The sequence below is a fragment of the Acanthopagrus latus genome, chromosome 22, assembly GCF_904848185.1.
Source record: "Acanthopagrus latus isolate v.2019 chromosome 22, fAcaLat1.1, whole genome shotgun sequence".
In the NCBI taxonomy this organism is placed as follows: Eukaryota; Metazoa; Chordata; class Actinopteri; order Spariformes; family Sparidae; genus Acanthopagrus; species Acanthopagrus latus.
The window spans coordinates 11,211,957-11,234,131 of NC_051060.1; the positions used below are offsets into that span (position 1 = coordinate 11,211,957).

At 39.5% G+C, this 22,175-nt stretch overlaps 1 protein-coding gene across 18 annotated transcripts in view; it reads left to right on the top strand.

The window, feature by feature from the left end:
- Positions 1–21,605, top strand: part of ptprk (protein tyrosine phosphatase receptor type K) — a 117,739-nt gene extending 96,134 nt beyond the window's left edge. For 3 of the 18 annotated variants that reach the window (XM_037086215.1, XM_037086221.1, XM_037086222.1), the window contains 20 exons: positions 2,554–2,714; positions 3,590–3,625; positions 5,351–5,362; positions 5,915–6,102; positions 6,461–6,560; positions 7,994–8,139; positions 9,472–9,489; positions 9,988–10,024; positions 10,258–10,355; positions 10,688–10,804; positions 11,094–11,248; positions 11,384–11,519; positions 12,436–12,585; positions 13,597–13,770; positions 14,529–14,546; positions 15,163–15,294; positions 16,354–16,479; positions 16,559–16,722; positions 17,183–17,318; positions 18,624–21,605. In XM_037086215.1, coding sequence (XP_036942110.1) covers positions 2,554–2,714; positions 3,590–3,625; positions 5,351–5,362; positions 5,915–6,102; positions 6,461–6,560; positions 7,994–8,139; positions 9,472–9,489; positions 9,988–10,024; positions 10,258–10,355; positions 10,688–10,804; positions 11,094–11,248; positions 11,384–11,519; positions 12,436–12,585; positions 13,597–13,770; positions 14,529–14,546; positions 15,163–15,294; positions 16,354–16,479; positions 16,559–16,722; positions 17,183–17,318; positions 18,624–18,677 — 2,158 coding nt within the window. In that variant the 3' untranslated portion in view covers positions 18,678–21,605. The remainder of the gene's footprint in view (positions 1–2,553; positions 2,715–3,589; positions 3,626–5,350; positions 5,363–5,914; positions 6,103–6,460; positions 6,561–7,993; positions 8,140–9,471; positions 9,490–9,987; positions 10,025–10,257; positions 10,356–10,687; positions 10,805–11,093; positions 11,249–11,383; positions 11,520–12,435; positions 12,586–13,596; positions 13,771–14,528; positions 14,547–15,162; positions 15,295–16,353; positions 16,480–16,558; positions 16,723–17,182; positions 17,319–18,623) is intronic. The other 15 variants (XM_037086228.1, XM_037086231.1, XM_037086232.1 and 12 more) reach the window with 13 other exon arrangements.
- Positions 21,606–22,175: the final 570 nt, after the last annotated feature.

A 22,175-nucleotide genomic window follows, 5' to 3' on the forward strand; every position in this document is an offset into this window, starting at 1 on the left:
GTTGATGGTTGTCTGTCTAAAAATAACAATAAAACAAATAAACTAATCGTCCGCTTCTCTAAAGTGACTGAACTGACAGTGTATTGACCTCAGCCCTGGTGTCCTCTACATGCTCCAAAGTTGCTCTGAAGCAGGCTTACAAAGGCCAAAGTTGGCCATAAACCAGAACCAAAGCAGGCCAAAGTGGGACGACACAGGCCTAAGCGTGTTATTTGAAAAAAGAATGCTGCACTTGTGACTTGTAGCTCTTTGTGTGCATGTAGTCATGTGATCATCCATCCGCCCATCAAGTCACAGGTATCACGGTAACTCTGCTGCACATGCTCAGTGTCTCTCTCCTGGTTCCCGTCCTGAAACATGTTCCTGTTTGGAGAACGTGGCTTAGACTTTTTGGTAGTACTTGGTGTTTTTTCTCATGTTGTGGGTAATCCTGTCTGTACTCTGTCTCTCACTGGCTGTGACCAAAATGGATCCCTAATTGCCTCCTTTAAAAAGAGGTGGGGATTATTTAGTGCATCATTTGGCAGAGGTGGCAAAAGTAAATTCTTAACTCAAGTAGAAATACAGGTACTTGTGTAAAAAATAGACAGCGGTTAATGTAGAAGTACTGATTTCTACTGGCCAGTTCTGTACAAAGCCAAATGAACTTCACGTCATATTGAAATAAGTCAAAGACTATCAACTTAAAGGTAGAATCAGTAGGATTTGTCCGAACTGTTCACAAACACACCAGAAAGATAGTTGATTGTTGAGTCTCATTACCAGCATGTTAAATACTGACGTACTGACACCCACAAGGTCACCACCATTCTCTGTTTGTCAGGAAGTTTTCCAAGAAGTTCAGGTGAAATGCTGAATTGATTTACTGCCGATTCAAGTACATTTATCAGAAAAAAACTCTTTTCTGAAAATTGCTCCTTTTGTCCTCCTACAGGCAATCTAATCTTTTTCATAACATATTTGAAACCACTCTTACAAAGATGACCTTTTTGAAGGAAAGGACATTGACATGTTTTTGTAGGATGTCTTGATATACAATGACCATTTTAACGATCCGGTGTGTTCCCTAGATATTACAGGACATTTTATGAACACATATTTCACTAAAAATCAATTCACAATTTAAGTTTACAACTCACATCTTAAATGAAATACAGATTTACTCCAGTTCGGTCACAGCTACCCACCTCTTTTCTCTTTTTCCTTCTCTTTTCAGTGTACAGCATACACAGTACAAGTACACAGTACATGGTGGTTTATGATATATATGTTTGGCCTTCCCTCCTGTCCATGTTTTCAGTAATACACTTACACAAACAACTTTAGGCGTTCAGCAGTTAAATCAGTTTTCTTACTGAGTGTGTAAGTGTGTGTATTATGTTTGTATGTGGTCTTAGAGGTGGAGTTTTTTGGGGTCAAGAGGTAAAATGAATAAACACAGCATGCTTTCTGTCTGTTTACTGGGAAGAAGTCAGAGCCCATTTGTATCAGTTAAGCAACAATCAAAATATCTTCATCAAACCTTTTATGTTGGATTTTAAACTGCTTTACAATTGAAGAACCAACTAATTGAAAAAATGAATATAGTAAAATGTCTGTTGACCCGTACAGATGTTGACCTAACTGATGCACATCTATGGCTCTTGGTGCAAAAATGTTCCTGCATGCTCTGTCATGCTCGAAGTATTAAGCCCTCTACACGTCTTTCTCCTGGGATTTAACAGACACGGAGGGAGTTACACTTGAAAAAGATACCTGGATCTTTAGAATTCAAATATTATTTTTCTTCACCGGGCACCAGGTTGAATGATGCAGAAAGGTTTCAGTTGATCAGTTAATTCCACATTATGAGGACAGCCTGTGAAGAAAAATAGAACATTTAAGTCAAAAAAATCGAGTATCCCTATAATAGAAAAACAGTACAGCTCTCTCATAATCTTATGGAATGATCTCAAGTCACACAACTAATACTCTGTGATGATAACTGTGGTACTTTACATGACCTTTTTTTTCCTTGTACTGTGGTCTTAATGGGACTTTTCCTTTGCTGTCGGATGAAAACCAAATGTTTTGTTGTTTTATTTAAGGCCTACTTTCTGCTAATAATCAAGCTGAGGAAATTACGAAAACAATGAGGACCATAAGTAGAAATTTTAAAACACTTTCATCTGACTGCTCATCTCTGGTGCTGAGGTTCATAACAGGTTTCCCTTTGCTTCTTATAGGTCATAGGTCATTTTCCCTGGTGTGTATTAGATGCTATTTACCCTCCGCTCCTCTAGATGAGCCTGTTATATGCTGCCATTTACAAACAAGCCTTTCCTCTGCCTCCCTTGCCTGTTCTCTCCTCATTCCTTTCTCTTTCTCCTTTTCTCTTCCTTGCATCTTGAATCAGCAGCCTGCAGCCCCCAGCCATGCCATTATTTCCACACAAAAAAAGAGCTACCATGAACAATTGACGGCAGTACTCACATGGCGATGGTCTGCAGGTTTGCTGATGTTTATGTAATTGTTTGAAAGATGGCTGACTGCGTCTGTCTCTGCCTCCAACAGGAAACTGGCTAAAAAACGCAAAGACGCCATCGGAACGACTCGGCAGGAAATGACTCACATGGTGAATGCCATGGATCGCAGCTATGCAGACCAGAGCACTCTGCATGGAGAAGATCCCATGGCTGTGACATTCATGGACTCTCACAACTACAACAACAGATGTAGGTTCAGAAACAAGATTATTATTATTGTCATTTTTAACCAGAAACAGTAGTATCAACCATCAAAGCACAAAACTCATCTAAACTTCTTTACGTATTTTCATCTTTCTTCCCTTCTGTATTTTTTTAACTATTCTACTTTCCCAGGCTATTCTTACTAACAGCCAGGTAACAGCTCAGGCTGCAAGTAGTTCATATTTTTTTGAGCTCTAGAATTCTTCTTGGGTTCTAAAATGTCTGAAAATATTGAATAATAGAGCTGCACAGTATGATAAAAAATCATATGGTGATTGTTTCAATTGCAATTACGATGACTGGGAATTTTCATTTTTACTGAGCAGTTAATTTCATGATAATGTGACACGTGTTGGAGTCTGTAGCAAACAGCAAACATGCTGTCCTACTCCTGGAGAACACGATTTGATGCCAGTGCACTACAGGACATCATTATAATGCTGTTTTGCCATGTTGTGATGTCAATAATATTTAAATGACTCATGAAGCCTTATTGAAAAATGTCCATCACAGAGTCCACACGTCTTTTTTAGGTTATATTAACAATGTTAAAGCCAAAGATGTTTTGTTTACAATGATGTAAAAGAGAGACATGTAGCGACTCTCACATACTAGAACCAGGATCTACATTATTTTGGGTAATTTCGCCTGGATAATGACTGAAATGAGAATCAGTGATCAAAACAGTTACTACTTGATGTTTTTGCCTAGCAGCAGAAATGAACACCATGAGCAGTGATTCAGCCTGTACAGCTTTACAGTTTACGTTTACCGAATGCTCACTTATGACGGTCAGCTCGTCATATTTGTTTGATTAACAATGAAATTCAGAGAATATCCTCACCGTTTCCTCCCTGCAGTGCCCAACGATCCTCTGGTTCCTACTGCTGTGCTAGGTGAGAATTATGGCATGGTTGGATATGTCCCATTCACCACCAGCTCCCTTTAATGATCACCTATCATCATCCCAAAGCCCTTGTGTTTGCAACCCTGTCTCTGTTATCCCTGTGCGTCATTAAGTAGGTCCCCATTTTGTGTCAGGCGTTCCCATTGTATCCTGCAGTGTGATGGACTTTGACTTCAGTGGGTTGATGGAAGTTTTGGTACCAAGGGTTGCCTCTTTTCTGCATTTTAGAAGTGCTAGATGTTTCATAAAAGTCTCTAGCATTATCAGAGATGGGGACCTATCAATTCAACAAGCAGTGAAAACCAAACCACTGAAATGGATATATTTACAGAGAAATACAACAAAAGTACAAAATGAAAGTCTGGATTTGGTTCAGAGGCAATCTAAAGATGTGTTTTTCTCTGCCACCTTGTGCCAACTCTTTGTGTAAAACACGGCCGGTATTAAAAACTCCAGCAGCCAAGCCCTTCATCTGTCATACTATGTTTTCCTCGGGTTCAATCACTCCCAATCCCAGCCACATTTTCTGTTCCCTGCTGGGAGTTATTGATATTCACAGTAATTGCCATCATTCTCCCTTAGAGACCTCATTAATTCCACAGTTTTTAGTTGTTTTAAGGCATGCCATTTCCTGTCCCAAAAACAACAGCAACTGATGCATAAAAGCAGGAAGACGATTTGTCACATTGCCACTGCAAAAATGACTGCCGATTAAATCTGTGACATCGAGTGACAGTGAACAGCTCAGTGCCTGTAGTCCTATGGAAGTTTTCTGTGCATTGGATCCATCTACCATCTGTGTCGGCCCCAAGCCTTGTTTTGTTGCTGATGCCCCAGTCTGAACTGTAAAAGCTGCAGTTTTTGCCAAGTTGGAAGCTACTCCAGCTCGCGTGTTGAACCGCACTGTTTATCTTTAGTTTGACGCTGCCGCATGATGTAGAGCTCCAACATACCCTTAAGGGTTCCTCAATCCACAACGCCACCAAACTGTGTTAATTAACTGTTCCATTGCCTCTAATTTGGAGTGAAGGCTGCAGTTACAATCTGTCTTGGCCAATCACATCACAGAGTGGGAAGAAGTAGCAGGAAGTAGCGATTTAAGAGGCACTGTCGGGTCAAGTTTGCTGTTAATTGGCCTGACGAGGGCTTAACAAACCTTTAACAGTCAGTAATGAGCTAACATGTCCTCAGAGCAGAGAGACGCATCGGCCGGATGAAATAAACAGTGTCAGTTAATAAACAGTGGTGGGGATGAAATCAGTCGGTTGGGCTACAACACCGGGCTTCTCCATTATACAGCCTGTCAGTCTGTGCATTACTCCTGCCAGCTCACATTATAAACCACCGCACCAACACATTCACCTGGAAGATCCGCAACAGTTTGACCCCATGATTACCTGCAAATGAAAGCTTTTTAATTACGTTATAGAAGCTATAATCACAGGCTGTCTGCACCGTATAGCAGATAATTGCTCATCTGTGTTTTAAATATATAGTTCTTTTTCCTCAAATTGACGCAACAGATGGATGATATATTGTAGATACAGGTGTTCAGAATGCTCCATCGTTTTGTGAGATCATCTTCTGTTTATTTGTATCATCATATATGTAGGTCTATGTAGATCATGTTTAGAGTCTTCCTAACAAATCCTCCTCTCCTGCAGTCTGACTAAACCTCTTTGCTCTTTCCTTTTAACGCTGCTTTGACATGTAGTTCCAATCACAGGTGAGTGTGGACAGAACATACAAAGAGAGAACAATATGACTCATGGGGTGATTTTTTTTTATTATTGTTTATATTTAACCAGGTTAGTGACATTGAGATCAGTGATCACTTGTGCAACAAAGATCCTGCAGCCACACAGAGTTACAGCACTGAAAATAACTGGAAAGCAACATGAATTAGGGAGACTTTAAAATAAAGAGATAAAACATTCACACACAAACAACCTGGACTGTTAAATCGTCTGTAAATTGTTCCATGCAGCAGGTGCAGAAAATCTAAAAGATCTCCTTCCTAATTTCGCAATGCAGTTTGTCAAAAAGGGTTAAATACATTATTTTCAAGCCTGTATTCAGTGAATGTGCTTGATTTTATCTAACCCACCTTATCTCACAAACCTTTGGAAATGTTTTTACAACATGATTCATTCCTTAAATCTGAAAAAAAAACATAATTTTATTTCCTCAGTATGACAGTATGAAATGCTGTTGTAATCACAGAGCAAACTGTGGTTAATTACCGGTTAAAGTGATGAGTTACTTCCTCCTCGTGCAGATGAGAACCACAGTGCCTCTGCAGCAGAGAACAGCAGACTTCTGGATGTTCCTCGGTATCACTGTGAAGGAACTGAGTCTCCGTATCAGACGGGACAGCTCCACCCCGCCATCAGAGTGGCCGACCTCCTGCAGCACATCAACCTGATGAAAACATCGGACAGCTACGGCTTCAAGGAGGAGTACGAAGTAAGAATAATAGTAGCAATACTTTTATTACCACTAATGGAAGAACCCACCATGATGATGTGATATAGAAAACAACACAGCATATTATAAAAAAATCAATGTTAGGGCTTTACATTAAAATGATAAAATCACTAGAATGGCTGAATTGCCTCTTAATTTTAAAGTATTTCCTGCTTTATTGGCTAAAAAGTGAAAGAACCACAAAACTTTTTTATGATGCACACTTTTGTATCCAAGCCGAGTCACCGCTCATGTATTCATGAAATGAAGACACTTTTTCTGCCCCGAGTCATCCAGCTGGAATTTGATCGTTTAGGACCCACGAAGTGTAATTTTCTTCTTATTGTTTCGTCTGTTGTTGGTGATACAGAGCTTCTTCGAGGGCCAGTCGGCCTCCTGGGATGTTGCCAAGAAGGAGCAGAACCGCACCAAGAACCGCTATGGAAACATTATAGCATGTAAGAAAGCACATTTAATTTACGTATGTCCAAATCAGAAGTTACAACCTGCTTTACAGGAGGAAGAAAATACAGAACAAATACATACAACTTATATGTATTTTTAGGGATGTGTACTGATTTGGCTCTTGTGAGACTTTATGAGAGACTTCAAGGTTTGATTGGCAATAACTGCACAATCACTTCACTGAGTAGTTGATGTGTTCTCAGAGTAAAATCAACTCAAATCATCACAGAAAAGAGTCTTAGTAGCATACCTGCTTAAAAATGTTGGAACATGACCATGTTGTTGCATGGCAAAATAATACGGTCTAAACCATAATCTATACTATAGATTATGGTTTAGACCGTATGCTTTTGTTTGTCAATAAACTAATCAACTGGTCACAGGGCACAACAACGCCAAGAGAAGCTACATTTAAAGGACTGTGATCTGTTCTGTACTCCTGCCTTATATTTAATACAGCATACAGGATAAGTGATGGTGGTGATTTTTGGATTAGATCATGCCATTTGATTGGTGTAGGACAGGTCAGTTTAAATATAGATAAAGTCTACTAATGAATAAAATAAAAGTTAATGATCAAAATGCACACTATATAAGTGTGTAACTGTTGTGGAATGTTTAGTGTTTTCTATTATTGGGATAATAACAAATAGAGCCTAATTTTAAGACATACATAAATCACATGTAAGAAATAATGATCTAAGTGTTTGATTTTTTTTCACATATTTAGTCTTTATTTATGCCTGATACCTTTTGATTTATGATTCTGTTATTTGAGATTATTTCATTGTTGTTCACCAGAAAGGATCTTCATTAAAATAAGATGTGTGTCCATTGTGTTTCTCAAGACAAAATATACAGTAAAGTAAAGTGATTCTATATCAATAGGCCAGTATTGGGCTGTGGATTCTGTTTTAAACCTATATGGATCATTATCAAGTTTATATTGTGAATCACAATTATTTTGACTTTTTTTATATCATCACATGCCTAGTAAAAAGTGTAAAAGAAATAACTACCATTGACAATAGAGCAGAAAGTCTAAGTCTACAGAGACTTAGATACATTTACACATCTCTTTCCCTGAATGTAGTGTCTGTTTTTCAGTCGAGATACATTCTTTACACATTTAAATCTCCTGAATACCTGGCTTGAACCTAGCCTTTTGTCTGTTATATTAACAAAAACCCTTCAAAAACATGCAGGTATTATTTATTAATAGTTTAACAGCCAAAAGGGCATTTAATCTGCTTTATCAGGACTATATGGGTGACCAGATTTGGGTGACAGTGAAGATCCATCACACAAAATGCATAAACTAATTTTCTGCCCTTGAACAAATATTGTCTGTCTGTTTTCTCTTTCTCTCTGTTTCTATCTCTCTCTGTTGCTCTCTCCAACACTGTCATTTGGTGTAATTTTCTAGATGATCACTCAAGGGTTATCCTCCAGCCCATAGAAGACGACCCCTCCTCCGACTACATCAACGCCAACTACATCGATGTAAGTGGAAACGCATCGAATGCTACTATTGGCTCCCAACGAAACCAACGAAACCACACTCCCTCGCTCGTATGTCAGGCCTCTATACCTTTATTGCGTCTACCAGTCATCCATTATGTCATTTTTAAGCATCCAGCCACCCCGAAAAACCCATCATGCATACGGTACATGTGTCTTTTCACCAGTGCTGTTCTTCTATCTGTGTCTTCATGTGTGCACCCATTCTGAATACATCATCTGATGCAGCCAGTTTTAAAGTAACTATGTGAGATCCATTAAAGTAGACAGATAATGCTCATTTTCAGAGTCATCAGTCAGTTTTCTCATGGAGTCCAGTTTTAGCTCCTGTATCTTTAAGCCCTTTGACCTTTTTAACTTTTAAGATATTTTACATGCACAAGAAGATAATTAAAACTCTGGAGGAAACGGAAAAGCTATTAAAAGCATAAAAAGTCTCCTTTAAATACCGTAGATTCTTTTGTCATCATTTGGATTTAGCAGGATTGACTCAGTCTTAATGCAAAAACCTGTTCAAAGATAGATGTTATATCTTAATGCCATGACTCAGTTTTAATTAGATATGTTGACATTTTGATATTTCCTTTCTTTTTGTGCTTTTAGACAGATTTGGTACCTTTGGACGGAGGAAGGCTAGCTTTTTTGTCTTATTTTTAGTCCTTATGCTAAGCTAAGCTAACCTAACTGCTGGTGCTAGCCTTGTGTTACTGGACAGATGTCTAACTCTAGCCAAGAAAGTGAATTAGTCACTGCCTGTACCCTCCAGTCCATTCCTCTTTTCAAGGGGTCAAGAAATCTCTTTATCAGTTCTATGCATACACTGTTCATTTGCCATCTTCCATCTCTTGTATTTCAGTTATTTATCCATCCGTTTGCTCCATCTAACCACACATCTATCATCCATCTGTTTTTCCATCTCCGCCTCCACTCTGCTGTCACCTTCACAACAATAAACTGCATGTAAAATGCTCATACTGCTAATAGCATTATCTTTTCTATTACCATTAGCTGCCATTAAAACTGTCACATGCATGCTACCACTCACATTGAACTAGAATTAGAATGAATAGAGTGGACACTCCCTGGTGTAGCCAGATTATCTTGGAGACATCAGGAAGTGCCCTCTCTCTTCAGTCTAAGTCTTAGATCATGTTTTATTTTCTGCATGTCTTGTTCAAACTCCCATTATGTCAATGCAACTTTTCTTTTCTCTGATTGACACTCACTGACATTGTTGTGCTTTCTTTCTTTCTTCCTTTCTTCCTTTCTTTCTTTCTTTTCTTTCTTCCTTTCGTTCATTCTTTCTTTCTTTCTTTCTTTCTTACCTTTCTTTCTTTCTTTCTTTCTTCCACCCGTTCTTTCTGCCTGTGGCTTGGGCTGTAGATTTGGCTGTACAGGGATGTAAGTATCACTGTGTATTCTTCCATTCATGCCCCTCAACCTCTACACCTTTATTCACCCATTTACACACGTTCTGCACATTTTGAGTTGCTGGGGTCTCTGCTGCATGAAAGATTTCACTCCATCTTGCCCTTCCACCACCTTACATCCAACTATGTGCTGTACGTTTCCTTATGCTTAATACCTGATTTTTGAAATCCTAATCAGTGGTTGTTGTAGCTTGTTTGTGCCTGAAAGCAAGGCCTTACTTGCAGCATCTTTCTGAAGTTTAGTTTTGATTTTTGAAATTTCAGGTGCGAGAATACCTTTATGCGATGACAAACTTATATACAAATTTTAATACAAATAGTATTCAGTGCAAATCCACATGTGGCCCAAAAGTTACAATTAGATTGTCAAACTTCATGGCAGTGCTCCACAATGCCACAACTTCACAATGTGATCAAACAGTTTTTATGCATTTTATTGAGTTGATTATGTTGTGTGTTGTGTTTTCAGGGCTACCAGAGACCGAGTCACTACATTGCTACTCAAGGTAAGATACTTTCACACTGTTTTCCTCGCAAATGTTGTAGAGTTCATACAGTGTAAAGTATCAGTGTTGGAAAAAGTACAGATATGTTATGGAAATATTACTGAATCACATAAAAACTACTGGTATGTAGCTAATATTTAAGTAAAGGTACAAAGTTTTGTTCTCAAATGCTACTCAGAGTAATTGTTTATTAAGTAGATTAAATGCAAAGTACTAAGTGTGTTTTTGTGCAGGTCCTGTTCATGAGACGGTGTACGACTTCTGGAGGATGGTGTGGCAAGAACAGTCAGCCTGCATCGTCATGGTAACCAATCTGGTGGAGGTCGGGAGGGTATGTTGCTCTTTTACTTCCATTTCATAGTTACAATTCAGAAATCATCAGCGTTATTAGGAATTTTTGGGATTACTGCCAGAAATATATTCTTCAAGTGTTTTAGTGTTTGGCAGTGTTGATGTGATGAATTTGTAGCGATGAGCAAATAAAATGGAAAGGAAAATGAATCGGTCCCATCTCTGTTGTTGTACTGTTGATTCTTTGGTGAAGTCGGCCATTTTAAGGGCTTTATTTTACATTGTTTTGTAGTACACAAGACCCATATCTGCCACTTGACCCAGGCCTTTGAACATGTTTGAACATCAGATGCTGCTCTTCTATCTAAACAGGTTAAGTGCTATAAGTATTGGCCCGATGATGCCGAGGTGTACGGAGACTTCAAGGTGACGTTTGTGGAGGTTGAACCTTTGGCTGAATATGTGGTTCGCACATTCACACTGGAAAGGGTGAGTGATGTTATTTAGCTCCCATCATGGTAACGTCACTGTGTCACGTTTAATGTTTCCTCATCATTTATAAAATATATATTTAAAAAAAGTTACTATGACTATAAAAACTTTGAAATTGTTGTACATAATTAAACTAAAGACAAAATACGGTTGAGCTTGTCTAGTTGCAGATTCTTTCTGATTATTAATGGTTAATCATTTTAATTTATATTCAGCCACGTTATGAAATATAAACCATACAGGTACCATGTAATGTAACCTAAAAATCCCTTTTGTCTATACTCAGCGTGGTTTCAACGAGGTGAGGGAAGTCAAGCAGTTCCACTTCACGGGCTGGCCTGATCACGGAGTCCCGTATCACGCCACAGGCCTACTCTCCTTCATCCGCAGAGTGAAAATCTCCAATCCACCCTCTGCTGGGCCCATTGTGGTCCACTGCAGGTATAAATACAATCAAATCCTTATATACTTGTTTAGTCTACCACATATATAATATACTTATATATATACTTTAATATCCGCAATCAATTATAGACATAAAGATTGATTTCTCACTGTCTGTGTTTCTGTCTGCAGTGCTGGAGCGGGTCGTACAGGCTGTTTCATAGTCATCGACATCATGTTGGACATGGCGGAGAGAGAAGGAGTGGTCGACATCTACAACTGTGTGAAGGCTCTTCGCTCCAGAAGGATCAACATGGTACAGACTGAGGTGACTGCATTACCCATCCTCCATCTGCATCCTCATCTTAGAATCTGCTCAGTAAAACCTCACCAGCAGAATGAGCCTTCAGCATGGTGCGGCTGAAGTGACTACATCTATCTGCCGTCCACCCATAAACATGTCATCTCATTTCATTTACACAGTAAATGATAAGTATTTCTGGGTCACAAAGGTGAAAGTCATCACGTTATTTATTTAAAGCCACTTAATATCTGACTTTGCCACCATCCCGTGGTGGGATGAAGAATTACAATTTGTATGTTCATGAATGAAGTACCTCCATCCCCCACTGGAGGTCCCCAGTAAACATACTGAATTAAGAATAAGAATATATAACAAGAACAAGATGTATTAGTTTCCCCGATCCCCTGCAGCAGGTCATTCTGAATTTGAGGGACCCACTACTATTGTACAGAATAAATATGCATTTTTAACATTCAGAGACATCCAAGCAGAAACACCCAAAGGAGAACTAAATACCTGCTGTATTTGTTTGGTGCTGTTTGTTCAGTTTTTATTCTTTATTTGGAACGGCATTTGCTTCCACAGAATGGTTTTTGGTCCTCAGCAACAACTTAAACTGGAAGACAAACTTCTGATTCATTCCCCACAGCAGCCTTCAGTTCACTCTCTGTCTGTTCATTTGCTTGATCCAAAGATTCAGAAATACCGAGTTCCCGAGGTGAAGTGAACCAAAAACTCGACAGTCGTCATCTCGTCTCACTCATATCTCCATTTCCCATCAGTCACCTCTCGCTCACGCTGTCCGTCCGCATGCTCACAGCTGTTTGTGTTATCTATGTTACAAACTGTGTGTGTTGTACTTTTAGTCAGTGGTTTTATATAAAAGTGAAAGATGTGTGCTTTTGCGATGATATGAATGTGTTGAATTATTCGTCTCCAGGAGCAGTACATATTCATCCATGATGCCATTCTAGAGGCTTGTCTATGTGGAGAAACAGCCATACCAGTGTGCGAGTTCAAAGCTGCTTTTTATGAGCTGATCCGCATCGACTCGCAGACCAACTCGTCACATCTGAAGGATGAGTTCCAGGTAAACATGACTGTCATCTGTACTTCAACTGTAAAAAAGTAAAAAAGAGCAGAGGCTGCAGTCGGTTACAGTGCATTTAGAAGCTGAGTTTTTACAGCTCAAATCAAATATCAGAATGTCAATACAAACACCACTCCTGCAGCATGATCCCTTTCTCTGCTGTTCATCCATATGCTCATTATTTTGCAAATGATATCTTCGACAAAGTTCTTGGCAAAGTTTTTGAGCTTCTGAGGGATCCTACTGCATCCAAGATGTAGATCTAGCCACATTTTGCTAAATTTATCAGTATCTGAATCAAATCCTGGGGCCTTGTTTATAAAAATGTTCTTGGATTTATACTTGAACGTCAAGTGTGTGCTTCAGTTTAATTCATAAAGATGCTGAGCATAAGAAACGTTGTTTAAGCCAGTTCTAAGAATCAGATTTGAAACTGACACACCTGTGATCAAGGCATTTCAGGAATCAATCAAACTTTTAGGCAGACGATCACAGCAGTGGTAGAGGAGTCTGAAGCCAGACCAGATTTGTTTTTCTGTGGACTTAATATTGGATTGACAAAAAAAAGCCACAAACATCCTTTCAAGTGTCTTACCGCTACATATCTTTTATAAATGACTACCTATACGTGGTTCTCTGTTGAAGTCATACTTAAGATCAGAAATGGATGATAAGTCCATTTTATAAACGAGGCCCCTGGTCTATCTCAAATTCTCAACCTGAAAATTGGACTTTATTGCTGAACTTGTCTCTAGAAGTAACTGTCAGAAACAATTCACAACTAGCTAAACCTAAAGATGCTTTCTTTGTTTTTTTTCTTGTGAACAAGGTTTCTGGTTACATTTGGTCTACATTATCTACAGACAGTTGTCCTCTTTCTTTGCTATTCTCTATTTCTTGCAACATTTGACGATTTGTGAATTAATATGAACAAAAAAGTTATTCCTGTCACAGTGGGACTAACTTCAGAAACCGTAACTCACACAATATAAATCTCCCTCTTTTGTCCAGACATTAAACTCGGTGACTCCTCAGCCTCAGCCTGAGGACTGCAGCATCGCATTGTTGCCTAGAAACCAAGATAAGAACCGCTTTATGGATGGCCTTCCTCCTGACAGATGCCTTCCCTTCCTCATCACAATAGACGGAGAAAGCAGCAACTACATCAACGCCGCTCTGATGGATGTAAGTCTATAACAGGCTCACACACACACACACATACACAGCAAGGTTGTGTTATTTTCAACACATCAAGCAAGAGTAGTTTGGGACATTTGACACGTTTTTGTTGTAAAGACATAGAAAGTTAAAGAGAAAAAAAATAATGCCTGTGGTCCCAAACTGCCATCACATACTTGTTGAAAATGATACACACTTTAAAGAGATTTTAAGACAGACATGTACATTCAAATATTTAAGAACATGATTTATACTGACAACACACACTCACACACACAGACTCCCCTCCCCGTTTGTGTGATGCTGTGTTTGTGGTTTTAGCAGCAGAAGGCTAGAGACAAATCCAGGTTCTGAAAAGACCACTAGCTTCTCTGGCCATCACCCAATCTGTTACAGCCTCATTGTTGCAGGACGCCGTTTGCATTGGCAACAGTTGACACTGACTCAACATGCTGCCCATGTACCATGAGTTAAACTAAGGTCATAAATCAGGTAGAAATTTGAGGTAAGATAGAAATATCTGGTCATTGTCAGGTTTTATTACAGGTTATGTTTTGTTTTCATAGATTAGAGAGGGGGAGACAGCACTGGGTGGGCTTTAGATGCAGTATGTGAGTTTGTAATATATGCATGGTGTGTTAAGAAACCTGGCTTCTCTCCAACAAAGCTGTTGGAGGACAAAACTGCTGTAAAAGAAGTCTCTGGAATTCAGTCCAATTTGAGTCCAAGTTTAGTCACTTACCTTTGGCCTCTCTCTAACCAAGCTGTCAGAAGAGTTCCAGGTAATGGGATTTCACTTCAAATCTCCAATACTGGATTTGTTTCATGGCTTCAGTGTCGTTCTGCCACCAGGTTTATGTTTAACGAACCCATTTACACCCTACAATCCTCAACCTGAACCCCCCCCTCACATTAGAGTCTCCTCATGTTTACAAGTCATTCACGTCCATGTCACACATCCGGCTGCACATTTTCATTCAGGATGAGTCAGGCTCAGTTTACTCTCAGTTCAGTTCATGTTTGGATAGAAACTGTGAGACTGGTGATCGATTTCTCTTTCTATTCTGTGACAAATTTAGAAACTTTTTAACGTGAACTTGAACTGAACATGAAGTCAACTGAGCCTTTTAGATATTAATGCAGATTTACTGTGTGTGCAGTGTGTTTGTAAATGCCATGCATGCTCCTCACCCTCACATTGTATCTACTGCATGATCGTGTGACCAAACATCACCCGTGTTGCTTGCTGCCCCACAAATTGTCCCACTCTGTTCTCCTGTTTGTGTTTCAATGTGTGTCTATGTTGTAAAGAGAGAAAGCAAGATGTGATAAAAGTCATTATTACACTTATAGACAAAATGGCACCAGTGAGGTTACGTTTGTCTTTATTTCCTGCAGAGCTACAGACAGCCTGCTGCATTCATTGTTACCCAGCATCCTCTGCCCAACACCGTCAAAGACTTTTGGCGTCTGGTTTATGACTATGGATGTACCAGTTTGGTGATGCTGAATGAGATCGACCTGGCTCAGGTAACTCACTTTTCTTTTGTCTTATTGTAATGTTAAAGATCTGAAGGTGTTTTTCTGGATATAGGATGATATTCTGAATATATACATTGTATGTGTGTGTGTGTGTGTGTGTGTGTGTGTGTGTGTATAAAGCTTCACCATCAATAAATATCGTAACTTTTAATACCTTTATTATCCTATAAACTTACACAAGAAACTAAAACATTGTTCAGACTTCCAGCCTAAATTTAGGAGTCCTGACTGCAAAATAAACACAAGAATTGCGGTTTGAAATGCGATTCAGCACGCACGGTCTGGCTGCTCAAATCAGAATTCAATGTGTTTTTGTGTCACAACATAATGTCGACATCAAGTCCAGAGTCTTTGAAGTGCTTTTGAGTGGCTGCTGCAAGTAAAAGCTATATGGACGAGAACACAGAGAACAGTCTGCGTTCACTCATGCTCTCATAAATCGTCTGCTCTGTGACTTGACAGTGTTATTGTTTGGAGAGGGAGATGATGGATCTCCGTTTCTCATGCTTTCATGAGGTGACCAACACCTATATAGTTACCACAGCAACCCGTGCAGAGAGGATGGTGATTTCTAGTCAGAAACATCGGGTGTGACATGAGAAACTGATTTGCCTTGAGACTGAACATAGCTTTAGGTACAAAAAACGATTAAAACAGATGCTGATGCAGGTTTCATCTTTAAATATATCCAAAATAATGTCATTTATTGAGTTTATTGAGCATTTATTAAGTTTTACACTGTGCCATTCTTTTAGCTATAAAGTAAAAAACCTAAAGACTCTTGCACATCTAACTGGAATGATTTCTGTGGTCAAAGTCTAATTAAACTGAAGATGATCCTGTCTGGCAGTTACTGCAGATTTGTACTGACAGCTTCTATTAGCTTAAAAGGTCTAGTCTAGTGAGCATTTATGAACAAAAAACAACTTCTACAGGGAAAAAAAGGATTAAAACTTTGGATTTCTCACTGCTGTGTCTCTCTGCCTCTTTTAAAGTGTGTTTTTCTGCACATGTACCGTATGTTAACACTGTGTCTATTGTATTCAGGGTTGTCCCCAGTACTGGCCAGAGGAGGGCATGCTGCGTTACGGTCCAGTCCAGGTGGAATGTATGTCCTGCTCAATGGACTGTGATGTTATCAGCAGACTCTTCAGAGTCTGCAACCTCACCAGGGTCAGTACCTTCACGCTGTGTTGATGTGTTTCTGTGCTTGAGGGTTTGGTCTAAATGTGCGTGTTGTTTGCTCTCACAGCCTCAGGAGGGCTACCTGATGGTTCGTCAGTTCCAGTACCTGGGGTGGGCGGGGCATAGAGAAGTCCCCGCCTCCAAGCGCTCCTTCCTCAAACTGATCCTGCAGGTGGACCAGTGGCAGCGTGAAGGAGAGGAGGGCGAGGGAAGAACCATCGTCCACTGTCTGTGAGTTCAGATACTTTTGTATCTCCCTCTTCATTTTAGAAAGCATGTATGAAAAGCAGCAGATATTTGTGGAAGAGCATTCATCTTACTTTTAAAAAAAAAAAATCAGTTCATTTCTTTAATTGAAGATCAAGGTAATAAAAAATAGGCTGCCAAATTCCTTTTTTGCTTTTGTTTAATAAGAACTGATATCCACTTGAGGAATGGAGGGTAACACGGTACCACTTATCACCATTCGTTAACTATTTTTTTTCTATTTAAAATTGTTAACTCACTCAGACTGACACATTTTGTGAACATAAGGTCTTTAGTGGCTGGCGATGAACAAACTTTACCAACCAGCTGGAAGATTTATGCCAAAATTCAGTGGCTTCCACACTATGAAAGATGAAACTACGAATGAAATATTAAATTGTGCTTTTTGTCACACATCTCTGTGTTTCTGTCTTTGTGTCAACAGAAATGGAGGTGGGCGCAGCGGAGTTTTCTGTGCCAGCAGCATCGTGTGCGAGATGGCTAAGAGACAGAGTGTGGTGGATGTTTTCCACGCTGTGAAGACTTTGAGGAACAGCAAACCCAACATGGTGGATACTCCGGTGAGTTACAGAGACACAGAGACTGAGAGGAACAGATGTTTGGTTTGGTGTGTTGACTGCATTCAGATATATTTATAAAGATACATGTGACGTTTTATATGAAGGTACACATATTCGCTCATTGGCCTGCATATTGGTAACATAATTGCTCTTTATTAGTCTTTATAAGGCATTTATTAATGCCTTATTCTGCATGAATATAGGCATTAATAAGTGCTCCATAATTACTAATAAGTAGCTAATATACTATGAATATACATGTTTAAGTGTCAGAACATATCAGACTTTGTCAGAGGTAAAATAATTAAGACCGCAACTTATTTCAGTTGTTGTTCCTTCTAGTTATATATTCTCAACACATATTATATTTACTGTAATTATATTATGACAATGCAAAATTGGGATTTTCAGCAGCAGGCTGAATTTTAGATTGCTGTCGAGGTTTAGGTTAATGACTATTCACAGGAATTTGCAGCCAGCACAGAAACTGGGCAGAAATGAAGTGTGTTTTCAATCTCTGGCAGCTTGAGAAGCCAATCAATACAGTGGAGGCCGAGGTTACACCTTGATCTAAAAGATACTAATTCTATTTTAGGAAAGTCTGTGGTCTAAAAGGTTCAGGCTTAGTATGAATGTAGACCGCGATGAACATGATTAATAGTATACATGATATGTGAAAAGTTTGTACGAAGTCTAGAAGGTTACACTTGCAAGGTTTTGAATATATGAGAATCGAAAAAAATACTCATAAAAGATTTTTTGTTTTAATCAACACAGTTACTCAAAAAAATCTTGATCCTGCCGTCATTTTGATGATCAAAACACACAATCAAAATGAAAATGAACACCTGGCAAAATAAACCAAGTGGCAATAATCATTGATTTCTGCAGGTATAAAGGAAGTCTGGCTTTTATGAAACAATTTAAATGTGATGAAAAAAGGCTTTGGGTGTCTGAGAACTTTTGGTTAAGCTACCTTGAAAGTGAGTGAATACTTGCCTTGCAGCCCTCGCTTTAACTGCAGGAGGATTTGAGTTTTAATCAAAGGAGGTAGCACATTCATTTCCTCAGCACACTGACTGTGGACATCAAACACCTTATTGTTTGTAAAAGTAGCTGGCCAGCTAAGATTCAATAAACTTTTATTTTTAACTTCATTATTAAGTATGAATTAAGGATAAAGTCTTTAGGAAATCCTAGTCCTTTCATTTGTTCTGATATTTGCAAAAGACAATAAACAGAGAAGCCAAAATATGAAAGCATGAACACAGAGGTTTGAAGTTAAGTTTCTGTGTTTCTCTACAGGAACAGTATCGGTTCTGCTACGACCTGGCGCTGGAGTTCATCGAGTCCTCCTAAACGAAGGAAAGAAGTGGAGGAGGAGGTGAAGAAGAGCAGAACATCTGTTCACTTCCTGCGTGTTTGATCCTTCGCTTTGGCTTGGTCCCGACTCCCCTCTGTGGTGGCCGTTCTGTAGCACCCGTTTTGCATCCCTACGAATGGCTCAAGTGAAACCGGCTCCTCCTGCAGTGTTGTAAAGTATCCAAACAAAGGGAAAAATTCAGACTTGAACAGGAGGAGCTGCTGGAGGCGCAGCACGGGGGGAGGCTCCTTTTACTCCTTTACGCTTATTGTACAGCTTTTTGAGTGCCAGCGGGCCCCTGTATGTTCCGGGCCCCATTTAAATGTTTAGCGTCTCACCACAGCCCCTCTCACATGAACTCGATGCCTCGCTGTTTCAGCTGCAGTACTCAGTGTGCACTGTAGATGTCGCCCTCGCCCGTTTTGCAAGCTGCAACCACAGCTTTTTGAATAACTGCAAGTTTTCAGTGGCTTCGCATTCCTGCTCTTACGCTAGTTTCAGAGTAACTTAACAGTGTTGGGCATCTCATCATGGTTGTGTTTGAATATTTACAGCCGGTACTTTTGTACACGAACAAGAAACTTAAAGTTGCAGCCTGGCCAACCTCTGTGAATGCTTCTGTTTTCTACTCCATAACATCAGCAGCGGCGTCATGTTGTTTTTCTGGTCATTTCAGTGAACTCTGATTTAGAACATCATTATGTGTTGAAGTTCTTTAAAAGCCACTTTGAACCCATTTTACTTTGGTTACATGCAGCAGATTGTCAGATGACAGAATAGAAATTAACCTCAGTGTCAATATAACTTTGCTGATTTGATAAAGTAGCGTGACAATGAACAAAAAAACAGAGCGTTTACAAGGGGAGTGTTAGCCTTTTAGATTTACATTTATTTTTAATATCATGAAGTGGCAACTTGAAAAATGTGTAGTTTCACTAAAACGTGTGTTGTGTGTCATTGTTTATGTTTCGTGCAGAGTTGATTTTCTCTGCTTTCATTGCGTCATTTACTGATCTACTGGATAGAAGTTTTTGAAGTCTTCTTTGTACCCTAAATTGTAAGGAGAAAAAAAAAAGTGAACACTGAACACTTGAGATTTTGTTCAACCATGTTACATTAGCATAATCATGTTTGTTTCAGGGCTGGGCCCAATGCACTTTCAATTCAGCCGATTCACAAGTGGGATCTTTTTATTTCAAAACAGCAAACAAATTTGTGGTTGAAGACTGAGAATGAATAACTCTTCACGATTGGATGAATTACAGAATTGAAAGTGAACTGACCCCGGGCCTCATTTGTTTTTCGTGCACTGGTGGCCAACACTTTTTCCCCCTTTTTTTTTTTTTTGTTTTTTTATTATTATTTTGTAGCTGATGTTTATTCATAAGCCAAAGACTTTGTGTAAATATGTCTATATGGATAAAGCACATTGTTTGTATTTATTGTTTGTTTACTTGCATTGCTTGTAAGAACAATCATTCTTCATTCCATGTTTACTCTCCCACCAGCGCTTCTTAAACTGCGGGCCGGGACGCAAAATGAGCTGTTTCCTCTGTGCAGTGTTGAGAGCAGAGTGTTGGCGTGATTTTGGGTCCCTGAGGTCAGAAGCAACATCAGCTCAGGTTGTGTCCATGAAGAGAAGTTTATGAAGCCCTGAGAGAAGCTGTATATTAAAAGCATTAGAAGTAGTTTTTCAGTATTTAGGTGGAATTCAGTAGTATTGTCTTGTTTTCACTTAATGAAACTCTGTGATGTTACCGTGGTTTATTTGTGTAAAGAAACCCCATTGCTCTGTTTGTGGTCAGTAGAACTTGAGTGCATTAAAACATGCACAGAGTATTTTGGATAATAGCGCCGATCCCTCTTAACGTCTTAGTCGGGATAAGCTGTTTATCTTCATCCTCGTATCCTGCTCACTGTTACCCCTGAAAACACACGGACACGGTGGTGCAAACAGGCTCAGTGAGGGAAACATGCAGGACTGTGAAACAACAACAAAAACATTTATTGTGCCTAATCATTTGAATTTCCTTGTCGATACAAGCATTTTAGCAGCATCGTAGACCGCAAACCAGGGCTTTTGTTGAATGCGTTCTCATGGACGATCAATGTTTTGAATACCTTTCGGATCATGACTCAGTGTGTTTTATTAATCACAATGCTTCATGAATTCTGCGTGAGGCTTTATCGATTACCAGATGTGTTTCTGTTGTGCATTCAGAATAATGAAAAAGAAAAAAAACAACAACTTTATTGTAAATAAAATGCCAGAGGTTCCACATAGTTGGAACGAGAGTAGCCCAGGTCTACTGTTACGGATGATATTGTACATAGACTATCATGAGTACCCTTAAAGGCTCTATTGTTGGGTGAACAGTAGGGATGTAGATGATGGATGCAATGTCAGAACTTTAGTTCTGTTGTAGATAAAAAAAAAAAAAAAGTCAGAGATTGTACTCCGAGAGGACTCCGCTTCAAATTTTGACAGATAGCATTATAGTTTCCACTGAATACGGAGCTGTATTCTGCTGGTGGAACATCCATTTTATTTTTTTGCTTCAGATTTCTGGTCTGATCCAAAAAATGGAGAGAACATCCAGTGTCTTTGGTCGAACAAAATTGATGGCCATCTCTATAGCATGCAGAGAGAGAGAGAACGGGAGATTTAACAGAAATTCATTACAGCACGTGAAGAAGCTTCTTATCGACACACTCGAGGGGGAAACGTGAGGAGCAAATGCCGTCAAGACGCCCAGAATTCCCCCTTAATGAATCTGAAGTAATGGCCCTGGAGAGTGATGAATGAAGCAGATGTCTGGATGAGAGGCCAGTCTGAGTATAGAAATGATATTCATGGTTCATAATTATTCTTGTCTGTAATGTTTGGCTTCTTTGCTGTAATAAAGACCACTTCTTTAATTAAATCTGTCGCTGTCTGTTGTGTTGAGAGCTTGCAATTAAAAGGAGGTTAAGAGGGAAAAGGACACAGTAGTGGATTTATTTTCATCCTTGTGTGTCATGTTGCATTGCTTCCTGCTCTTTAACCCTCCCTCGTTATTGTCCCTCCTATACATTTGTTTTCCTCCTCTCTCGGCCTGTTGCCCCACCACTTTCCTTGCTCACCTGAGCTTAATTAGTTATCACACACTGTCACTGTAGTCCTTGTCTCCCCGTCTGTCTTTGTCAATTCTTCTGTTCTGTGTCCCTGCGTCAGTCCCGTCTTTCCTCGAGTACACGATATTGGTGTCTTCTCTTTTGCTTACACTGTATCAGTATTTGATTTTGAAATATCATGACTGTCAATATTGGTGTATATTGAGACACCACTACCTATGAACCTACAAAAAGGGTAATTCCATTAATAAATTTTGCTTGGGGGCCAGACTGTGTCCGTGGGGGATACATGTAGAGACAGTGCCGGACTGGTAATCTGGGGGTTGGGCAGGTGCCAGAGGGCCCACCAGCCCTCTTGGGCCATTTGAGCCGGCCAACCA